Below are 16609 nucleotides of genomic sequence, written 5' to 3'. Positions count from 1 at the left end.
TTCTTTGGAAACAATGCAATGCTTGTTTTGGGAGAGTCCTAGTATTAAGGAGTTCCTATTTGGCATGAATGTTCTAGCCCTAGAGATGCTGCATTTTTCACGAGTTCTTGGGCTAGGGAGGAACTATAAGAGGGTGGTAGTGGGGCATCCTGGTCTCACTCATATCTTTGGTGTGGTGACTCCTTGAGGGTGGCTTTTTACATTCATCAATTTGTTTGGTGGTTTTGAACATGGTTGCATTCTGTATGTAGACAAAAGGGTTCTGTATCATGTTGCATAAATCATATGTTTTCATAGGTTCAGCATAGGAAAAAATTGATTACTGTTCTGTGCCATACCATACTTTCAATTCCAGTGCTGAAACACTCATGAGCCATAAAGAAGGCTGTCTTGTACTATGTCAGCGGTACGTGATAGGATCCACTGTGCATCTCATCAATGCCTTGTATTTCAGATTCATATATATGACTCATGCAATGCTTTAGACAATTATGATTTTCATTTAAAACTTGTAAGCAGCATGCTTTTTATTTCAGCCTTCAAGTTACTTTTCTATACGGGACGTGCCACCTGGTATATTGTGCTCAACATATCAATATGTATATATGTTTTCAAAAATAAAAACTATCACCGTACTTAATATACTCGATGCATAATTCTTTGGGACATGTATCTAATGTAGGATACCTAAGATATCTAACCACCATGGTTTTGGAACCATGAAGCTTGTGCGCCCTTAGGTCCATATTGGGAGATACGACAGCAGGCTTGCTTTGCTCTTAGTTGGCTCTCACATGGGAGACCCCTTGGCAGGATGATTGAAGGTGGGGAATCCATGGTCATGATGTGCTTCTGCAGGGCTGTTGAAGACGTGAAGAGAATTTGACGATTTCTACTTTGTGATCCGAGTTTGAGTATGATTGACATCAACATCAGTGTCTTCTTCAAGGCACCTGAGCATGGGCTCGATCACTGAAGGCTTGGATATCTGTATGTACTATGATGTTAAGGGTTTTTTGGTGCCTACTGTGGTATGGGACATGGATACTTGGGGGATACTTTTTGGTGGCTTCTTTTTTAGAGCCATACATGACTGTGTACAGATTACACATGATTTGAGAGAGGGTGTTAGCTTTTCACTTTATGGGTATTTGGCACTGTTTTTATGTGCATTTCATTAGGCTTTAGTGGGGAGCTGGGTGGCTCATTGCTTAGCATTGCCTAACATCCTTGGAGAGGGAAACTGGAGGCATTGTGGCTGGTCATAAGAGTGGTGGTTATCCTGTTGGTATTGTACTTATACTAGTGCTTTCTGCTATGGTTCCATTGCCCGTTCATGAGTTCTCTCTGAGTTCATCGTTCTTTCTTGTTCACTGTTCATTGTGTTGTGTTTGTTGCTTTTGTTTCTGTTGTGCACTTTCACATACCACCCCAACATGCTCCATCCAGCTTTGTATGTGATGTTGGGTATCTCACACGCCTTACTTACGCCTACGCTCATATGGGAGTGTGCGGGTGATCACTAGGACACTGGGGCACTTTTTACTCTCGGTAGGAGAGGTTTTTTCCCCCAGATTATGTGTACTATTTTGTATGTGCTTGTGGTGCACACTTACGGGCACTTACTGTGTTCGGGTGTGAACAGCCCCTTATAACCCTAAGGTATAAGGGTTATCATTTGTACTTTCAGCTAACACTCTATTCAATACTATTGCATTGGGTATCGTGCTCAACTCTGTCTCTCACTCTCACACTGTCTACTGCACTTCAGCTGCACCTCGATCCTCTCCTATCTGACATTTGGTATCAGAGCTCAGCTCAGAGCAGTCTTCAGTCTGCAGTCTGCAGCCCACGCCAGTTCAGCCAGCCCCCGCCAGTTCTGCCCCAGCTGCCTGTTCCTGTCAGTCCGTCAGCGCGCAGCACCAGACGACACCTCTGCCCAGCGTGCAGGTCCAGTGACACGCGCAGGCAGGACTGGTACGTGCTGGGCAGATTGCGCGCTGCGCAGAATTGGCGGCACGCTGTGCAGGACAGGTGGCACGCTGGGCAGGGCGCGCTGTGCAGGACAGATGGCGCGCTGTGCAGGACAGGTGGCACGCTGGGCAGGGCGCGCTGTGCAGGACAGATGGCGCGCTGGGCAGGGCGGTGCTGCGCGCTGATTGTTGGAGCTGCACGCTGGGCAGAGGTGTCGTCTGGTGCTGATTCACAAGACCAACAGCATAGCTCAAGTCTGGCCTTGTAATGGTCATGTAGATCAAACTCCCCACTATCCTCCTGAACATAGTAGGGTCTTCTATCTCATCCCCAACATCAGCACTCAGCTTTACATTCTGCTCCAACGGGACTGAAAGTGGTTTGCATGCAGTCATACCATACTTGGACAACATATCCAAGCCATACTGTCTTTGGGACAGCCATATACCATCATCACATCTGATCACCTCAATGCCAAGGAAGTACCTTAGCTCACCTAAATCCTTCATCTCAAACTTCATCTTCAAACAGCCCTTGACTTCAGCAATCCCACTATCACTATCACCTGTAATAATCAAGTCATCCACATAGATGACTATGATGACCAAACCTGCATCTCCTTTTCTCACATAAAGTGAGTGATCAGCATCAGAAACATAAAAACCAATATTGACAAGATACTCTCTAATCTTGTCAGACCATGCTCTAGGTGCTTGCTTGAGCCCATAAAGTGCCTTCTTCAACCTGCACACATACGTGGGATGCTCTAAATCTTCATAACCTGCTGGCTGATCCATATACACTTCTTCCTGCAAATCACCATGCAAGAAGGCATTCTTTACATCCATTTGCTGCAACCTCCAACCTTTGGCTGCTGCCAAAGAAATCACACATCTGACAGTTGCCATCCTAGCAACTGGACTGAAGGTTTCATCATAATCTATGCCATATGTTTGGGCATAGCCTTTTGCAACCAGCCTAGCTTTGTACCTGCTAATAGAACCATCTGCATTGTGCTTAATCTTATAAACCCACTTACATCCAATAGCTTTCTTTCCCTTTGGCAATGATACTAGATCCCAAGTCTTATTGGCCTCTAATGCAGCCATCTCCTCATCCATTGCTGCATCCCAATGAGCATGACCAACAGCCTCCTCAAAACATGTGGGCTCAACATCCTCAACTAGTTTCACCATATAAGCATAATGGTGAGCTGCATAACCCTCAAAACCAAATCTTTTAACAGGGTATCTCACCCTGCTAGACTTGCGTACCACTGGATCACTCAATGGAGTCTTTGCATTAACACGTGCTCTCTGCACACCTGGAGTCCTCACTGAAGGAATGCCAAGCTCATCATCCAAGCTCTCTGAGCCACTGGAGTCTCCATCAAGAACTGCATCAATGCCTTCTGACACCTTATTCTTTCCTTTGTCTTTACCTGTAGTGCTACTAGATGCACCCGAAGATGTAGAGATACTCCTTAGTCTCCCAGACCAAGGACTACTAGATGATGTCTCTGGTCCACTAAGAGTCCGTGATTCTTGCTTTTCAGCCTGCACATGAGTGTCATGATCATCATCAACATCCAATGCATCACCACTAGATGCATACCAGCTGCTCATTTCATCAAAGATGACATCCCTGCTCACTCTGAACTTACATGTGATAGGGTTGTAACAGCGATACCCTTTCTGCTCTAAAGAGTATCCAATAAAGATACACTTTTCAGCCTTTGGATCCAGCTTCTTCCGCAACTCATCTGGCACATGAACATACGCAATGCAGCCAAACACTTTCAAGTGTGAAACATCAGGCTTCTTACCTGTAAAACATTCTTCGGGGGTCATACCATGAACTGCAGCTGTGGGAGTTCTGTTCATAATATAAACAGCAGTATGAACAGCCTCAGACAAAAAATGCTTAGGCATATTCTTTTCAGCCATCAAGGCGCGTGCAACTTCTGCAATATGCCTGTTTTTCCTTTCTGCAACCCCATTTTGCTGTGGGGTATACCTGCATGTGAACTGTCTCTTTATCCCATGAGACCTCAGAAAATCACTGAACTCATTTGAGAGGTACTCTCCCCCTCCATCTGACCTCAGGCACTTTACTTTCAAGCCTGTTTCTCTTTCAACTGCAGCCTTGAAAGTTCTAAAGTGCTCAAAAGCTTCACTCTTTTCCTTCATAAAATATACCCACAGCTTTCTAGAGCAATCATCAATGAATGTGACAAAGTATGAACTGCCTCCAAGAGATACATTTTGTGTAGGCCCCCAAATGTCTGTATGCACAACATCAAGGATATTTCTGCTTACATCTTTGTCATGTGAAAAGGGTTGTCTTGCCTGCTTACCAAACTGACATGCTTCACATACCTTCTGAAATTCTGCAACTTTAAAAGTAGGCAAACCTGTAACCAACCCTTTGGACTGCATTAATTTCAGCCTTTGTACATTTGCATGTCCAATGCGTTTGTGCCAAATTTCAATGTCTGCAACAACACCTTTTCCTTTGGCATACATAGCCGCATTCATAGTAGGAATTCCAGCATCTAGAGTGAACATACGTCCAACTCTACTTCCCTTTGCTACCAACCTGCACTTGTCATTGAAGTCTTCTACAAAGCAGCCCTTTGCATTAAATCTGACTTGCAGCCCTTGCTCTACCATTTGACCGACTGACACCAAGTTCTTTGTAATAGATGGTACATGTAATACATCTGAAAGACTCTTTGTCTTACCATCATGCAAGGACAAGGGAACTTTTCCAATGTGTGAAATTGGGTGGCATGAGTCATCACCCGTCTGCACATAACCTGCATTCTGCAAATCCTGCATCTCTCCAAACCATTCTGCATGGCTGGTCATATGATTGGATGCACCTGAATCAACATACCAAACATCTTCATGTGTTCCCTTTCCTGTAACAGCATTCAGCATATGCTGCATAACGAACAAACGTTCATTTTTGTCTTCATTCTGTCGTGAAGACGATGCATAGTTTCCTTACTGCAACTTACCACTGCGGATATCATCTCTCTTAGCATAACATTGGGCTGCAATATGACCTGTTTTGCCACAGTAGTGGCACACAATACCAGAGTTGTTAGAACCTCTGTTCTGCCATCCACCTCTTCCTCTAAAGCTCCCCCTGCCTCTAAAGTTACCACGACCTCCTGAAACCTGCATATCGCCAAATTGCTGATTCAATCTGTTTTGCTGGTTATCACTACCACGTCCTGTACCACGGCCTCTTGAAGAGAACCTGCCACGTCCCCTTCCAGAACTGGAGTAGAAAGCTTGGACCTGTTCACCACTTCTTTCAGATGTCTCACTCTGCATGTTGATCTCTTCAGTGATCATAAGAGAGACCAATTCATCGAAATCTGGAAATGGCTTTCTGACATATACGGAAGTTACAAAAGACTTCCAAGCCTTTTCATTGTTAAGTCCACCCAAGGTAGACGACACCAAATCATCATCATCGGGCATTGCATCAATCGCTGCCAATGCATCTGCAATGCTTCTTACCTTCAGTGCATACTCATTAATAGACATCTTCCCTTTCTTTAATGTATTCAACTCTTGCTTGAGTTGAATCTTTCGTGCCTTTGTATTTACAGAAAACATACTTTCAAGTATGGTCCAAGCTGCATATGCATTCTCTGCATTTCTAATGTGTCCCAGCATGTTATTGTCAATTACTGCAGACAACCAATACATGACCTTCTTGTCTTTTGCATTCCATTCCTTTCGTGCCTTTGTTTCTTCTGCAGTTGGAGGATCACTCACCTCCGGCTCCTTTTCTTCACCTGAAACGAACTCGTAGAGGCCTTTTCCAATAAGAAAGTTCGTGACACGGAACTTCCATGAGGGGTAGTTGTTCTTGTCGAGCTTCTCAATGATGGGGCTTCCACTGTTCTCTGCCATTATCACAAAACTAATACCAAACAGCAAGCAAATCTTCTGCAACCCTTGACCTGTAGTGCACAGCAATACACCAGACAGCCTTTTTTACTGTCTGCTCAACAATACATGCAATCTGCAACCTTTTTGCAGATAAACCTTGTGTTTACTCACTGGTAAACACCTTTGAACTTACAGATCTGAAATCTGTAACCTGCGCACCCACATTCGATCAATACAGTTGAAGTCACAGTGTATCCCGAAACTGCTGTCCGCAACCTTGCGGCTCTAAAACGGGCTCTGAAACGGCCTCAAATGCCCAAAATCTCTGCGGGTAAGCCCTAAAGGGCTTATCTGCAGAATATACAGCGCTCTTCGCGCACACCAAATCTCACTGCAATCTGAGATTTTTGCTCTGCCTTGCTTCCGGTGCCTCCACAGGCACTACCCAAGAGAAAGAGTGGAAGGATGGGAGAGCTTCTTACCCGTGGCTTGCTTGCTCGAACCTTGCTTCTTCTCCTTTGCTTCAACCTTTGAAATCAGCCTCTCTCAGTGGTGCGGCTCTGATACCATGTCAAGAATCGCGTGGTGGAGGGGGTTGCTCAAGATGCTGCGCCGAACACACACAGAATGCACAAGGAGAAGCTCACTCAAGAGACAAGAAGAGAGAGGGAGGCCAAAACGTTTTCTTGCTGATTTCTTCTTCTTCTTCCACACACTTTACAATGTACACAAAGTATAGATAAGATACAACATAAAAGGAAAGTGGCCTACTAAGTCAAACAATGCATAACCGACTACACTAGTCGATTGGCACTATAACTATGCCAACTGTAAATAGGTGTAACGACCTGAATATAATAAGTAATGAGTCAGTGGCCATGTGAGATGCATAATGACCACCGACGTGCTAGGTGTAGACATGTGGACCCATCTAACCAGGCGGTCCATCATCAATGTCCGCATGTGTTGAGCTTGTCATTTTCCCAATGCTGAACCTGAACCTGTTGCACGAACTCCTGTGTAATAGAAAAGTGTAGAATGTTACCTCTGCGTGTTGACGACGGGCACGATTCCCGAGGTAATGACTGTTGGGTACAGTCGGACTGACGCACAGGTACAGGCGTGCAGGTCCAGTTTTCAGCATTGGGAAACGTGCTGTGTCTGTCTGTGACACATTGAATGCACATTTTGGGGCTTTTGTAACAGACATTTGTGACAGAAATTTTGGGCAGAAAATTTTGGGGCTTTTGATGTTTTAGTGCTGTTGAGCACTAATTGCACCTTGGGAAGCGTGCATCAGTGACAGTTTTTTGACAGAGTACCCTTTGCACATTAATTGCAGACTTGTGTTTGCTGCAATTTCTGGAAATTTGCAGATTTCCAGCCCGTACTGCATTGACATTGCTCTATTGCCTTTTGGGAAATAATGGCAAATCAGGGAGGAGATGTATTCACCTATGTGTCCAAGGAAGACCGATTGGATGGGAACAATTATTCCCTTTGGTCTTTCATGATGAAGAATGTATTAGTGGCCAAAAATTTGTGGGATTATGTCAGTGGAGAGGAAGCACGACCGGGAGTTGTGGCTCCCGCTACTCCTCCTCCAGGAGGACGTGCAAGAGGGCAACCTCAGCCCCCTCCACCTCAGCCCGCTCAGCCACTTCCCCCAAGAACTGCAGCTCAGAAAACTTGGGATACACGGGATGCACAGGCTATGTCGCTGATTGCATTGGCAGTTCAGCGTTCTATCATTCCTCATATTCGTTCAGCAGCTTCTTCACAAGAAGCTTGGTTGATATTGGAGCAGATGTTTGCAGGAAAGAATGAGACTCGCATCTCTTTCTTGAAGAAAGAGCTAGAGACTCTAAAGATGAATGAGGGTGATTCTATGCAGGATCATCTCAACAAAATTCAGGACTTGCGGGAGCAACTCATGAATGTGGATGAGTACTACTCAGATGCGCAGCTGATTTCTACGACATTGAATTCACTGGCTCCCTCTTACTTGGCTTTTCATACTGCCTTGAACCTCACTATGAGGATTTCGAAAGAGCCCATCACTTTCATTCAGCTTGTCAGTTTGCTTCTAGAGGAGGAACAAACTAGACGGAACAGTGGTGTGGATGGTATAGCCTCTGAGCAGGCTTTTATGTCAAGGCAGAAAGGTAAAAACAGCCAAGGGAAAAATGCTTCGCAGAGTTCTGGTAGTAGTAACACTTCACAGACAAGTCAGAAACAGGGGGGCACGCAAGCCAAGAAAGGAAAATGCCATTACTGCAAGAAGCCTGGCCACTACATCACTGAGTGCAGGAAGCGCATCGCCAAAGAGAAGAAGGAGTCAGGGATGTCTGTTTCTGCAGCTCCTTCCACTGCTAGTGAGTCCGCGTCCTTTGTTGCAGACAGGGACTATTGTTTTTACACTTGCAGTTATGATGTCTCTTGGGCTGATAGAGCATTTAGCTCTACAGAGGATGCTGACACTTGGTTCTTTGACAGTGGTGCTTCACGGCATATCACATCTCGTAGAGATTTGTTTGCTTCTCTTGGTGCACCTCCCGTTGGGAAGTCTGTTCAGTGTGCTAATAATGCATCATACCCTGTTCGTGGTATTGGGGAGATTCAGCTTACAGCCATTGATGGCTCTATTCTCCGCCTACAGGATGCTTTGTATGTGCCTGGCATTAAGAAGAATCTGCTTTCCATTTCTTCTATGGCACGTTGTGGTTTGCAGGTCACCTTTGATGATGACCGTTGCATGGTCCGTGACAAGGAACACATGACATTGGTCTTAACAGGTTCTCTGTGTCATGGGTTATATGAGTTGGATGCTCTTTCGGTAAATCAGTCTGCATATTTGACATCCACTCTTACTCCTGCTATGTTAGAGGCAGAGTTATGGCATGCTCGTTTGGGGCATGTAAACTATGGCAGCTTGATGCTATTACAGCGTACTCAGATGTTGGATGGATTACCTCTCTTGGAGAGACCTCCTGAGCATTTATGCGAGGGTTGCATTTTGGGGAAAATGCATCGTTTCTCTTTTCCCCGTGATGTTGCTTTTAGAGCAACAGCCAGATTGCAGCTTGTGCATTCGGATGTTTGTGGGCCCATGCAGACACAGTCATTGGGTGGTTGTTACTATTTTGTAACATTTATTGATGACTTTACACGTTTGTGCTGGGTCTGCTGCTTGAAAAAGAAGTCAGAAGTGTATGATGCATTTTTGGCTTTCAGTGCACTTGTGGAAACTCAGTCTGGTTGCAAGATTAAGACTCTCCGTTCGGACCGAGGGGGGGAATACATGTCCTCTATGCTGAATTCTTATTTGCAGCAGAAGGGCATTATCCATCAGTACACTACTGCATATACTCCACAGCAGAATGGGGTAGCAGAGAGGAAAAATCGGTCACTCATGGAGATGGCCAGATGTATGCTGAAGGCAAAGAGTTTGCCTCATAGTTTTTGGATGGAAGCCGTCATGTGCGCTTGCCACATTTTGAACAGATGCCCTACCAAGGCCTTGAAAACCGTCACACCTTTTGAGGCTTGGCACAGCCGCAAACCTTCTGTTGGCCACTTCCGTACTTTTGGGTGTCTTGCATATGCCCATATTCCACAGGTACTTCGAAAGAAGTTGGACAACAAGGCTGTAAAATGCATCTTTATGGGATATAGCAGCGAAAGCAAAGGCTACAGACTCTATGATCCCGTGACCAAGAAGGTTTTTGTCAGCAGGGATGTTGTATTTGATGAAAAATCAGAATTATCCTTGGCTGGTTTTGATACATATCAGGCTGCCTGTGATGTCTTTGAAGGGCTGCTGCCCATCACATTTGGTGATTCAGCTGGTACTTCAGCAAATGAACCTAATGTTCAGCCAGCTGCTCCTATGGAACATGCAGTAAATCAGCACATTGCTGAAACTGAAATTCAGCAGGAACTTGTACACAGTCAGGAAGCAAGACAGGTGCCTAGATGGTACACGCAGACTATGAGAGATAGTCATTTGGAAACACCCTTGGCTGGTCGTACTCGAAGGCAAACTCGACTGCATGATTCAGCACATTCCATGGAGTTTGTTATGGCAGCATGTACTCATGATAATGAGGAGCCTGAATGTTTTGAGGATGCACGACATAGTGTGCATTGGATGGCAGCCATGCAAGCTGAATTGGATTCTATTCATAAGAATCATACTTGGGATTTGGTGTCTTTGCCAGTTGGCAAGCGTGCCATTGGTACGAAATGGGTCTACAAATTAAAAAGGAATGCAGATGGATCCATAGATAAGTACAAGGCACGGCTGGTAGCTAAAGGCTACGCACAGAAAAAGGGCATTGACTATGAGGAGACCTTTGCTCCTACCTCCCGTATGACGACCATTCGGTCTATGATTGCCTTGGCTGCACATTTTGGTTGGAAAGTGCATCAGCTGGATATAAAGACTGCATTCTTACATGGGGAACTTCAGGAAGAAGTGTATGTACAGCAGCCCATTGGTTTTGCAGTTGAAGGCTCAGAAAATTTAGTATGCAAGCTGAAAAAAGCTCTATATGGTTTGAAACAAGCTCCACGAGCTTGGTACGCAAAGATAGATGCTTTCTTGCTTAGTCAGGGGTTTGTAAACAGCCCATCTGAGTCTACCCTTTATGTACATAAAGAAGGGGGATCCATGCTGATTTTGTGTCTATATGTAGACGACCTTTTGCTCACTGGAACACGTGCTGATCAGATTTCAGCATTCAAAAATAATTTACAGCAAACTTTTGACATGTCTGACTTGGGTATTTTGCACTATTACTTGGGCATCCAGTTTGTACATGATGCTAGAGGCATTGGATTATGTCAGTCAAGGTACATTGGGCAACTTCTTGAGAAGTTTGGCTTACAGGATTGCAAGCCAGTTTGTACACCCATGGAACCTGGGCTCAAACTGTCATTACATGATGACAGTGATTTGTTTGATATCCATACTTATGCTCCAGCAGTGGGATGTCTCATCTATCTATGCCACACTCGGCCAGACATACAGTTTGCCGTTTCAGTTTTGAGCAGGTACATGCATCAGCCTCGTATGTCGCATTGGCAAGCTGTGAAGCGTGTGTTTCGTTACTTGCAGGGTACTAGAGCTCTTGGATTGCTTTATGCCAAGGGGAAACCACTGCAGTTGCATGCTTACAGTGACTCTGATTGGGCTGGTGATTTTGATACTCGTCACTCCACTAGTGGCAATTGTTTCTTTCTTGGCTCGTCATGCATTTCTTGGCTTAGCAAGAAACAATCCACTGTTGCCACGTCGTCATGTGAAGCTGAGTACAAGGCAGCCTTCACTACTGCAGTTGAGTGCGTATGGCTTAGACGCTTACTTGCTGATTTGGATGTATCTGTTACGGAGCCTACTCCTTTATATACTGACAGTCAGAGTGCCATTGCAGTGGCACGGAACCCTGTGTTTCATGCTCGCACAAAACACAGAGATTCACTACCACTTTGTCAGAGAGAGGCTACATGCAGGTGATATCAGCCTTGTCTACTGTCCTACCACCAGCAATGTGGCAGACATCCTCACCAAAGCTCTTCCACGAGACAAATTTGAAGCATTTCGCGATGCTTTGAATTTGACGCCCTTTGGTGGCGGATGATCCTTGTACACTTGATCACTCTTCACTCCAGGGGGGTTTGTTGGGTATCTCACACGCCTTACTTACGCCTACGCTCATATGGGAGTGTGCGGGTGATCACTAGGACACTGGGGCACTTTTTACTCTCGGTAGGAGAGGTTTTTTCCCCCAGATTATGTGTACTATTTTGTATGTGCTTGTGGTGCACACTTACAGGCACTTACTGTGTTCGGGTGTGAACAGCCCCTTATAACCCTAAGGTATAAGGGTTATCATTTGTACTTTCAGCTAACACTCTATTCAATACTATTGCATTGGGTATCGTGCTCAACTCTGTCTCTCACTCTCACACTGTCTACTGCACTTCAGCTGCACCTCGATCCTCTCCCATCTGACATGTGAGAGGGTTGCAAATGGGCATACTCATGCTCTTTCATGTGTTCTTTGAGTTTACTTCTTCTGGTACAGCTTATGGACCTGTATTGCAAAGAGACGAGCAAATCTTGGGGTGTTTTGTCATTCCAAATAAGGCCTGCTGCAGAGCCATGCATATCCATTTATGAGCCAGGAATGAAGAGGTTACTTTTTGACAGCAATGAGACAGCTTTCCCATGATATCTCCATTAGTCTCACATATGGCTGTAGTCTACTGAAGGAGTCCGCTTGTTGGCATGCTATCCATGGAGCTTGTGTGGGCACTGAGTGTATTTGATCTTAGAGAGGGATTGTGGCACTAGAGGTTTCTATTTTGAAGCACATCAGTCTTAATCAGGCTGGAGTATCCCTGGTACATCTTAGTTCTGCATGTTCTGTGATTGCTCCCTTGTCTCCTAGCGAGAGTGATTTAACCATTCTCATTTCAGAGAGTTCCAATCCCCAAGCCTACTTTGGTTGACTGGATTTAAGCCATATTAAGCTGGTTGACCTATTTTTCATGTGCGACTCCTATTTATCTATAAAATTAGTGTGTTTGACACTGAACACATTTATTTGATATTGTATCTACTTCCCTGATGTGGAGAGAGGTAGCTTATGGAGTGTGTAGACCGACTGTGTATGCTAATGGTTGTATTTTATATATGCTTGGCAGTACGCCACTGTACGTGATTGAAAGAGGATGGACTCCTGTTCTTACTGCTTGTTGACAGTTCTTGTGCATTGATTCTTTTATTTTTCTGTTGTGCATAACCAGTTTGAACTCTAAGAAGTTCAAACTTCTAGAACAGTAGCAAATCTATGATACATGAAAATACAACATGCCTTATACTGGAAATAGTCTCAATACATTCAAGCACTATAACGTCTTGTAAAGATGTAGACACCACCAAAATTAAATCAGAGCCGTTATACTGGTTTTCAAGAAGCATTGTTCTACTTGAGGGCACAAAAAATAAAGGAACAAATGGTTGGAAAGCCACCCTCAATCAAGGCAGAGTCTTGAATACTCATAAAACTAAAACAATACTTATCTTCAGATTTGGTGCTGAGTAGGTGCTGACAACACTCCAGGATATAGAAGTCTTGCATAACAGATTATTCAGATTAAGTCCAATGATCTTTACATCTCTTCATGGGTTAAGAAATCACACTCGAGTGTTTCTATCATTCATGCAAAATGTTCTGAGCCTCTTCATTGTGTCAGAACTAAATACAGATGTTTGATTTAGAACCTGTCAGCTGAATGCTTGCCCAACTCCTTTGAAATGTAGTGTCAACTTCCTCAGGGATGATTGAATTTTCACTCTGGTCTGATGTTTTCTTCAGGTGTACATATATTCTAGTGGGAGTAGGGAGGCACAAAGACTTATATTTGGAAATACACAGCATGGTGATTTGCGACCTTTTTTGTGTGGCTACTTCGACACCATGACTGGGTAGCTCCGGTGGACACTCTCTTATATAGTTATGCAATGAGTGCATGTACATACATGTTAGGTTGTCCGAAAATTCATAATGTTGCATGATTTACAAAAAATCAGTCATTCTGTAAGCGTAGTAAGTGCAGATTGATTGGTTGATTGATGTGTATACATTAGCCTGGTATAAAGCCCTGCTAAAGGGCTCTTCATAGTAACTGCTTGTAAGACACATTCAGGGCTCATTAAGCAAGATTTTTTATATTTGTTTGCATTTGAACCACCCATGGACTCAGAATCCTGAGTGAATGCTGTGTTGAACATTTTCATGCATAGAAACAAGAGGGAGTCACGGAGCTACAAGGAGATTGCTCTTTCTCTTGGGGTTGATGAACCCTCTCAGATATTATTTGCGACTGATGTACTTCAAGAGGCACTTGCAGCAAAAGAAGCTGGTATGATCTTTGCCTTACTGCTTAAATATATTGGGACTTTGGTTTGTCTACTAACAATACTGTGATCTACTGGCACGCAATCATGTGTTTTCGACGAACAGGTCTTCAAGCAGTGATTACACTGCGTCCTGGAAATGCGCCTTTGCCTTCTGAGCATGGTTTCCGCACTGTCACAACCCTACTCGATATCTTAGAGGTGTGATCTCCCCATTGGTAAAAAGATCTGGAGAATGCATAGCTTGCCTACATCATAGATACCTGATGTAACTTCTTCATATATCCATGGGATGAGGCAAGGGTGCTCTTTGTTTTATCAGCAAGAGGTATGGAAGAAATGCTCTGTAAATCTGTCAGCGGAACTCCTTGTGCCCCGACGCGAGCAATTATAATTAGCAAAATGAAATATGGATGATAAGTCTATAGAGGGGTTAAACCTTCGTCGAAATCCCGATCACTCAACCTTGGAAAGTAATAGCCATCGTTTAGAGATCAGATAAATAATAAGGCCTAACAAATACATAATATGATGGTATGCACTTGTTTGAAAAGTTGCAAATGTTGGTTGTTTTCCCGAAATAATTGTTTGCTCCCATAATCGAACAAAGCTTCGATCGCGTGCCCTTGCCCTCATTTGAAATTTGCATTTACACAAACTAACATGGTAAAATGATTTCGACAACCAATATGCCAATAAAAATGCAAATGATTTTAACTATTGAAAAGAGTTAGCACTATTGTAAAGTTGACTATTGAACCAAAAAAAAACAAATGAATTTAATTGTTGAAAAGAGAATTTTATTTTTCATTTTACATGCTTTCTACAAGCTACTTATTCTTGGTCTCTTATTATTCTTTTTCATCTTGTGGGTGTTTCTTTGAGGCAATGCTTGTGTGCATTATTGTATATCCTTGCCTTTTTTTGTACTTATTTCCATTTGGTAGCAAAACCACAAGAATAGTAATGTGTGATCTACAAGTCCTTGTGTGAGACATGACTCACGTCCCTCATTGTTGTCACCTATTCTTCATGTGATGTGCGCATTGTTTGCTTGCTAGTTTTCATAGATGCTTCTACCTTGACAAACAGAATGGGGATGCAGATCCATTTTCTTGTAGACAATTGCATTGTTAGTTGTAGATATGTCTAGGTGTGAGCCCAATGGTTTCATTTGGTAATTATGTCAACATGGACCTCAAAAAGGTAATATTGTTGTGGTTGTATAAAATTGGGGATTAAGCTTGGGCCCCTTGGGAATTAGGTATGCACTTTGTGCTGTGTGCTCATGCATCTAAGTTGAAATTCTTTAAGCTCAACATGTTTACATCCCTAATGCAAAGAAACTCAGGGATATGTGCATAATTAGCTTGTGTTCAAATGTTACTTGAAATATCGGATCCATATTGGCATCTACCTTCAACATGCATAATTACATAATAACGTTGATTGTTACATAACATTGTAGGTGATCAAGCTCTTTAACATTGGTTTAAAGTGCTCACTACCTATTATTGGGTCAAATGGTTTGATTACGCATGATGTAATTGATCCAAGGATTCTAAGTAACCTTGTTCTTTGCTTGGTGCATTGGCATCCACCCATTGTACTTGTGTTAAGATTAAGAAATTGGGCATAGTTCTTGGGAATTTGACAAAGGTTCTTGATGTTACAATAGCCCTTAATATTAAAAAACAGAGCTATATTCAATTATGAGAATAGATGGTACCGATTGATGTTGGCCAAAAAGCATGACCATGATGGTGACTCACAGTATGTGATCATAACTTCGACCATGTAGGTGACCCATTCACAATTTCCTAACACAAGGCTCTTTTGACTCCACATGATTCTAAAGGACTTGGCCTCATCTTTTATTTCATATAGTAGTCTCTATTTGCAAATCTTTTATTAAGACCATAAATCAAGGAAGACAAAAACAAAAGATTATGAGTAAACTAATTGATAAACTAATGCCTCTAAACATGATGATGATGATGATGATGTAGATCACACACATAGTGGGCCTAAACAATTCATCCACTCAATTATCATATAGCACCTCATTTATGGTCTAGTACTTTCGAGTTCAATTAGTTGAAAACATATGCTCTCTTTGCTTTTAGTTTCGATGGAGCTTGAGTTAGCATTGGCATCAACTCCTTGGATAGTAGGAACAATTGGCTAGTAGTGACACGGTTTTCATCAAGAAACTTGAGGACTTGTGAATGTGCTAAGGTAATGACTATTGATGAGGGCTTTATAAGAAAAGCTATACTCAACATATTCACACACACAAAAGAGCTTATAAAATGTAATCATATGGTTTTGAAAGCATTCATAATTGTGTGGCTATACATCTAAAATACTCAAGTATTAACTTTGGTATTAACTTCAATCTCTTAATGGGTAATTTGTAGGCTTTTATTTATTGATAAGAAATCTAATCATCTATATTCACTTTATGATCTCATAAAGTCAAGCACTTTCAATTGTTACATCCCTTGTTTGAGTTTTCAAAAAGTTATCTTATTTTGTAAGGGTACTTGTTTTTTGTTAACTAGAATTTACAGATAGCTTAAAATGGCTACATAGATCATTAAAGAAGAGGTACTCTACTTGTGGATTTCTAAATGCATCAAAAAGTTCTTTAGAAAAAGCTTTGATGAATCATTTAAGAAGACAAACTTCACATTTGAGTTTGTGAATAAACTTAAGTTGAAATCATAGCTATTAATTGGAAAGTTTTTTAGTGTAGGGCTTAAAAATAACTTGAAATTTTCCTTATTGGGTAATG

General features: G+C 42.8%; 1 protein-coding gene across 2 annotated transcripts in view; it reads left to right on the top strand.

The window, feature by feature from the left end:
- LOC148017246 (putative bifunctional methylthioribulose-1-phosphate dehydratase/enolase-phosphatase E1) overlaps nt 1–14412 on the top strand; it is a 231535-nt gene extending 217123 nt beyond the window's left edge. For both annotated transcript variants that reach the window (XM_087663533.1, XM_087663532.1), the window contains 3 exons: nt 13271–13380; nt 13699–13817; nt 13919–14412. In XM_087663533.1, coding sequence (XP_087519659.1) covers nt 13271–13380; nt 13699–13817; nt 13919–14019 — 330 coding nt within the window. In that variant the 3' untranslated portion in view covers nt 14020–14412. The remainder of the gene's footprint in view (nt 1–13270; nt 13381–13698; nt 13818–13918) is intronic.
- Nucleotides 14413–16609: the final 2197 nt, after the last annotated feature.

Source organism: Lygodium microphyllum, chromosome 22 (genome assembly GCF_053477565.2).
Source record: "Lygodium microphyllum isolate KBCC chromosome 22, Lygodium_microphyllum_v1.1.10, whole genome shotgun sequence".
In the NCBI taxonomy this organism is placed as follows: domain Eukaryota; kingdom Viridiplantae; phylum Streptophyta; class Polypodiopsida; order Schizaeales; family Lygodiaceae; genus Lygodium; species Lygodium microphyllum.
The sequence above is the reverse complement of the archived record's forward strand: the minus strand, read 5'-3'. Positions and strand labels throughout refer to the sequence as shown.